Source organism: Artemia sp. Qi Xiang Cuo, chromosome 8 (genome assembly GCF_049724085.1).
Source record: "Artemia sp. Qi Xiang Cuo chromosome 8, ASM4972408v1, whole genome shotgun sequence".
In the NCBI taxonomy this organism is placed as follows: domain Eukaryota; kingdom Metazoa; phylum Arthropoda; class Branchiopoda; order Anostraca; family Artemiidae; genus Artemia; species Artemia sp. Qi Xiang Cuo.
Genome location: NC_142801.1, coordinates 6,106,084 through 6,113,157, shown reverse-complemented (window position 1 = coordinate 6,113,157; position 7,074 = coordinate 6,106,084). Strand labels below are relative to the sequence as shown.

At 36.1% G+C, this 7,074-nt stretch overlaps 1 protein-coding gene across 1 annotated transcript in view; it reads right to left on the bottom strand.

Moving 5' to 3' along the window:
• Positions 1 to 388: 388 nt before the first annotated feature.
• LOC148949096 (cytoplasmic dynein 2 heavy chain 1-like) overlaps positions 389 to 7,074 on the bottom strand; it is a 177,335-nt gene continuing 170,649 nt past the window's right edge. The window contains exons 15-16 of the mRNA XM_089092623.1: positions 2,209 to 2,441; positions 389 to 514 (exon numbers count right to left, since the gene is read on the bottom strand). Of these exons, the coding sequence (XP_088948749.1) occupies positions 389 to 514; positions 2,209 to 2,441 (359 nt within the window). The remainder of the gene's footprint in view (positions 515 to 2,208; positions 2,442 to 7,074) is intronic.

Genomic DNA, 7,074 nt, shown 5'->3' with positions numbered 1-7,074 from the left:
ATTTGATGAGAGTAGTAGATGGCCCAAAGGTGTGGTAGAAAAGAAGTTGAAGCAGCCAGAGCAAGACGGCAGCTTGCTTCATAGAAACAGACGCCACCTACATCCCAGGTTGGAACCAGTTACAACCAAGTCAGCACTTACACCAACATATCCAGCAAAGGCCAGATATTTAAACCAGTACCCAGAACAAGACATACACCCAAATGAAGCGGCAATACAGGGTGATAGGGCAATGCCTGTTCCAGGTTATTCCAATGCTGGAATGCCTAGCAGTAGCAACAAGGTTGAAATACCAAACATTAGGGAAGATAGAGAAAGGGAAGTACTGAGTCAAAGAGGTGAGCTCTCTCCTTGCACAGGAATGTCCCCTGAAACTAGAACACAAGCACTAACACTCCAGGGAAGAACCACTCACTCTGGCAGACTTTTCAAACCACCTGTTCGCATGAACTTGAGCATAGACTGCGACAATGACAACCACTGCCAGCCAGTCTGCCCATGATCCAAAATATTTCTACATGAGAAGGAAGATGAAATGTATTGCTTTTGGTTGCTTGCTTTTTATTGCTTTTGTTATTTACTTGTATTTTGCTTTTTGCTTATGTGCTTCCTTTATAGGTAGTGGGTCTCGATTAAATGATTATATTCAAACCTGAAGTCTGACGAGGGAATACGTTACAAAACCTCCAGGAATTTATTTCCTTTATATTAACCCCAAGGAATAAATTAGAGTATATTAAACAGTCTTTATACTGTCGCAAATACTTTTTAATTATCCTGGTTATGATGGTTATTTTATTTGTTTTCTTACGGTAGGAAAAACAAAAACACATAGATTAAAATAAAAACTGTTTTTATGCAAATCCCGAAATACGATATAGCTTTTACAGGGCCTATGGGGTGTTAGCCCTACTCCTGTTTGAGGTATTTTTTTGTTCTTTTTAGCTTGACTTGATCATGCATAGCAATATCTGTTTGTTTTAGGTTTCATTTATTCAGTCATACTGTTTTCTGCTCGTTTCAAGTTTGAATCAAATAAGAAATTTTTTTTTTTTCAACTGAAACCAAGGAGCAACATTAAAACTTAAAATGAACAGAAATTATTCCGTGTATGAGAGGGTAGCCCTATCCTCAATAACTCGCTCTCTGTACTATAGTTCTTGAAGAACTAGGACAAAAAGTCAAACTTTAGGGACAAAGTGAAGTATTGAGAAGGAGGGGGAGGCCTAGATGCCGACCAATTTTTTGATTACTTTAAGAGGGTACTAGATCTTTCAATTTCTGTTCAAATGAGCTCTCTTCCAATATTCCAGGACTATCGATTCGATACCCCCCTGGGAAAAATAAAAGAAAAAAAACACCGAAAAGCGAATGAACTCGCATTCATGATCTTTCTTCTGCCAAAGTACAAAATTACAATTTTTGCAGAAGAATGCTTGAAACCTATACAGTAGAATTCTCTGATACGCTGAATTAGATGGTGTGATTTTCAACAAGATTTTTGGCTTTTAGTTGATGTGTCCCCCATTTTTCAAAAATCAATCAAATTTTCATAGATCGTAGCTTTTGATAGGTAACATTAAACTTACGCATTTGGAAGTAGCTTAGAAATCCTATTATATTGATGTGTCTATTGTTATCTAAATTCCGTTTTCTAAACTTATGGCCATTATTGGACCGCGTTGCTCCTTACTTACAAATCATTATCATGAACTGTTTGTGTATGATTTGACTTTACTTTTTGTCTTCTTTGGATATTTGTAGGTCTTTACTTATCTTTTAATAACTTCTTTTGGGAATCATTTTTTTTAAATTCATAAATAAAAATAATCTGCTTTCTATGCTTATGCCTCCATATAAAGAGCCCACTATAGGCTTAGAAAAGTAAGGTAAAAAACAACTAAAGATAAAAATGGCAAAGACATCGATACAATAAGAAAACAGAGAGAAAGAGAAAGAAAATGATATAACATGCAATCACAAGAGGAATTCTTGTGAAGTGGATTGCAGCTATAGTCATTCAAGGATCGACTATCTGTGTAATGAAATGACCTACAAACAACTAAAGAACAATGTGGGAAAGACATAGAGACAGTAATTAAACAGATAAAAAAGAAAACGACACAACTCCTACACTTAATAAAAACGGCAAAGATGAGCAGAGTGTAAGCAAATACAGAGAGAAACAAACTTTGATAAACGGCTCACCGCTTTCATGTCGCAAAGGAAGTCCTTTGAAATTGGATTACAGCTGTATGGAAAGTAAACTTTCATTTCCCTATATGAAGCTATAATATGAATTGCCAATTTTCTACCGGATCCTTGTCGTCCGAACCAAACCAGTGACTTTCCAGTCATAATACGAAGACGGTCAATAATTGCAATGTTTTCCAAAAGCTCTTTGGTAACGACAAGAGGCAATTCAAGCTCAAAATCCCTTCCTAAAATATTACAACAAATCTATTAAGTGACGGTTATTTGGTGTTATAAAAATGGTACACCTTAAGATGCTTAAACAACAGGCGTGAAGAGTGGATCTCACCTTGTTTAAATCATAGGCAGCGCAATCGCGCTGCCTAAATAAAGAACGATGTTGGCACAATGTATTATTATTTTTTTTTTTTTTCTTTAGACTAGGCCACTTCATAACGAAGGAGTTATCGTAGAAACTTCAAAAAGGGCTCATTCGATTGAAAATTGGAGTGGTTTGTGCCCTTTTTATTAGTCGAAAGTGATTTGAAGGCAACTCCACGCCCACCATTCCCCCAAACACTTCCAATCAAAATTTTGAGATAGCCATTTTGTTCAGCGTAGTTGATTTTCAAATAGAAATTATGTTTTTGAGGCAGACACTCCCCCACAGCCATCCAGGCAAGGGTTGTAAGTTATGCCCTGGGGGCATATAAGGTTTTTATAGAAAGTGTTGTGGTAGAAACTTCAAAAACGCCCTATTAGATCGGAAATTCAAAGGACTAGGGCCCTTTTTAAAAGCCGTAAGTGATTGAAAGGGCAACTAACCCTCCTCTCGTCCCCACCTTTTCCTCAAAAACATCCAATCAAAATTTTGAGATAGCCGTTTTGTTCAAAGTAGTTGAAAATTCTGGAAATTAGGTCTTTGAGGATGACAAACCCCCTACAGCCCTCAGAGCAAGGGGTGTAAGTTAGGCCCGGGGGCATATAAGGTTTTTTTTTATGAAAAATGTTGTCGTAGAAACTTAAAAAGGTCTCATTTGATTGGAAATTGAAATGGCTAGTGCCTTTTTTAGTAGTCGAAAGTGATTGGAAGGCAACTAGCATCCTTTCCACGCCAACCATTTATCCAAACGCATCCAATCAAAAATTTTTAGATAGCCCTTTGGTTCAAAGTAGTTGAAAGGTCCGGAAATTATATCTTTGAGGAGGACACCCCCCACAGGCCTCAGGGTAAGGGTTGTAAGTTATGCCCTGGAGGCATACAAGGTCTTTATTGAAAGCTTTGTCGTAGAACCTTGAAAAAGGGCTCATTCGATTGGAAATTCACAGGGCTAGTGCCCTTTTTAATAGTCGAAAATGATTTGAGGACATCTAACTCTTACGTCCATTTTTCCCCGAACACATCCAATCAAAATTTTTATATAGCCATTTTTTTCGACGTAGTTAAAAGTTTTAGAAATTAGGTATTTGAGGATGATAGCCCCCTCAGAGCTCTCGCGGCAAGGGCTGTAAGTTATGCCCTGGGGGCATAGACGGTTTTTATATATAGCGATGGTGCAGAAACTTCAAAAAGGGCTCTTTCGATTGGAAATTAAAAGGGCTTTTGCCCTTTTTAATAGTCGAAAGTGATTGGAGGATAACTAACACCCCTCTCACAGCCACCATTTCCCCAAACACGTTCAATCAAAATTTTGAGATTTTCTTTGAAAATCTTGAGCCATTTTCTTCGACGTAGTTAAAAAGTCCGGAAATTATGTTTTTGAGGATGACACTGCCCACACAGCCCTCAGAAAAATGTTGTAAGTTTTGCCCTGAGGGCATATAGGTTTTTTTCTTATAGAAATTGTTGTCGTAGAAACTTTAAAAAGGAATCATTCGATTGGAAATTAAAACGGCTAGTGTCATTTTTAATAGTCGAAAATGATTGGAAGGCAACTAGCAGTCCTTCCACGCCCACCATTTCCACATCCAATCAAAATTTTGAGATAACAATTTTCTTCAACGTAGTTGAAAGTTCTGGAAATGAGATATTTGAGGATGACACCAACGCCCCCATAGCCCTCTGGACAAGGGTTTTAAGCTATGCCCTGGGGACATATAAGGTTTTTATTGAAACCTTTGTTGTAGAAACTTGAAAAAGGGATCTTTCGATTGGAAAGTCAAAGGGCTAGTGCTCTTTTCAATAGTCGGAAGTGATTTGAGGCCAACTAACCCCCCTTTCACGCCCACCATTTTCCTAAACACATCCAATCAAAATTTTGAGATAGCCATTTTGTTCAACGTAATTGAAAGGTTCGGAAATTATGTCTTTGAGGATGAGAACCCCCTCACAGCACTCAAGGCAAGGGGTGTAAATTGTGCCCTGGGGCATATAAAGTTTTTATAGAAAGCGTTGTCGTAGAAACGTCAAAAACGGCTCAGTTGATTGGAAATTGAAAGGGCTAGTGCCCTTTTTAATAGTCGGAAGTAATTGGAGGGCAACTAACCCCCCTCTCACGCCAACGATTTCCCCAAACACATGAAATCAAAATTTTGGGATAAAAATTTTCTTCAACGTAGTTGAAAGTTCTGGAAATTAGGTCTTCGGGAATGACACGCCCCCTCCCCAGCCCTCAGGGCAAGGGTTGTAAGTTATGCCCTGAGGGCATATTAAGTTTTTATTGCAAGCGTTGTCGTTGAAACATCAAAAGGGCTCATTTGATTGGAAATTGAAAGGTTTAATGCCTTTTTTAACAGTTGAAAGTGATTGAGAGCAACTAACGCCCCTCTCACGCCCACTATTTCCCCAAACACATCCAATCCAAATTTTTAGAAAGCCATTTTGTTTAAAGTAGTTGAAAGTTCTGGAAAATAGGTCTTTGAGGATGACAACCCCCTCACAACCCTCAGGGTAAGGATTGTAATTTATGTTTGGGGGCATATAAGGTGTTAATAGAAAGCGTTGTCGTAGAAACTGAAAAAGGGCTCATTCGATTGGAAACTGAAAGGGCTAGTGCCCTTTTAATAGTCGAAAGTGATTTTAAGGCTTGACATTTCTATAGTAAAGATCGATGTGAGTACAGTGTATTATTATTATTATTTTTTAGTCCAGGGCACTTCGTATCGAAGGAGTTGTCGTAGGAACTTCGAAAAGGGCTCATTGTATAGAAAATAGAAAGGGCTAATGCTCTTTTTAATAGTCAAAAGTGATTGGAGGGCAACTAATCCCCCTCAATTAATGTGCTTTGTCAGTTTAAAATACATATACTGATATTTAGTAATTAAAATGTTAATATTATTTGATTTATTAAAGTTATAAAAGTAAAAATATTTATATTTTTCAGTAAAGTGCAAATTAGGTTCTGGCCTTGGGAAGGCACAGGGGTTATGAGCCCTACTCATGTTAATTTCTAATCGTTTTGAGTTTGACTCGGTTATTTATTGCAATTTCTGTTCGTTTTGGGTTTCATTTATTTATCGATCCTTATTTATGGTAGTTTCACGCTTGGTAGATTATTTCATTTTATTTTTGTTCATTTTTGATTTAATGGAGTTCTTTACTTTTCTTTGGAAAACTTTTTTTGTGGAAAAACTTTTTTCAATTAATTACTATTAAAGAATAAATGAAACACAAAACGAACAGAAATTGAATAAACAATCAATGCAAACAAACATACAATAGATATTAATGTAAACGAATAAATAAATCTTAAAACGAGTGAAACTTAGATTGAATATGCATCAAGCTTCAAAAGAACAAAAATCACTACAAACAAAAGTTTGGGTATCACCTCCTTCTCTCACTGTAAAATTCGAAAACCTACTGCGTCATTGGCGCTTTACTGAAAACCAATTTTATGACAAATATTTTCTTTTGTACTTAATATTGAAAATAAACATTAAAATTATAGTAAAATTTTGAACTGATGAGCTTTCAGCAATTAATATCATTATACATCAAATATGCAGCTTAATTTAATAGCTCTTTTTAAAGTTGTTTAAGGCGAATATAGTTTCACTACAAACAAGAATTTGAATACTGCCCCCATCCTTAACTGTAAATAAAAAACAAAAGCCTACTGCGTCATTGGTGCTTAACTGAAAACGAATTATAATACAAATATTTTTCTTTTCCAGTTTTTACGGCGTTAAAACTAAAAATAAAATTACAGTGGAATCAATTCTTGAACTAATGGATCTTTCAACAATTAATATGATTATACACCAAATATTCAATTTGAATTTTTTTATACTTTTCAAGACTATTTAAGACGCATATAGTTTTCAGTAAAGCGCCAATGACGCAGTAGGTCTTAGACTTTTACATTGAGAGAAGGAGGCCATACCCAAACTCATGTTAGCTGTGATTTTTATTCGTTTCAAGCTTGATTTCCATATTCAGTTTAAGTTTCACTCGGTTTAGGATTTATTTGTTCATTTACATTAATATCTATTGTATGTTTGTTTGCATTGATTGTTTATTTAATTTACTTTTAAAATGATCAGAAGAAATCAAGCCCCTTTCTCCTTGTTGATCAATTTTATCTACTCATTAATGGATGTAAGAAGATTAGACGAAACAAGGCCTTCTTATACTTTGGAACGAGCATCCGCTCCAAGCTTCCAAAATGAGTTTCCTCCACACAAAGATTAATAAGAAAACAGAGTGAAGTTTTAAGGACCATTCAGAATTCAGGGTTACGTAAAAAGCGAAACTGTGTTCTACATAAGTAAGCTATATTCTCAACATAAACTTATGTTCATACTGGGAAACAAAATGGTAGGCCAAGGGTTTTTAAAATCGCGGCAGGTTTTCGCAGAAGATCGAAATATAAAAAACTATGCACTTTAGTTTGACGAACTTTAAGGTTGCTGTGGATGCACAACAACTACTTCACCGCT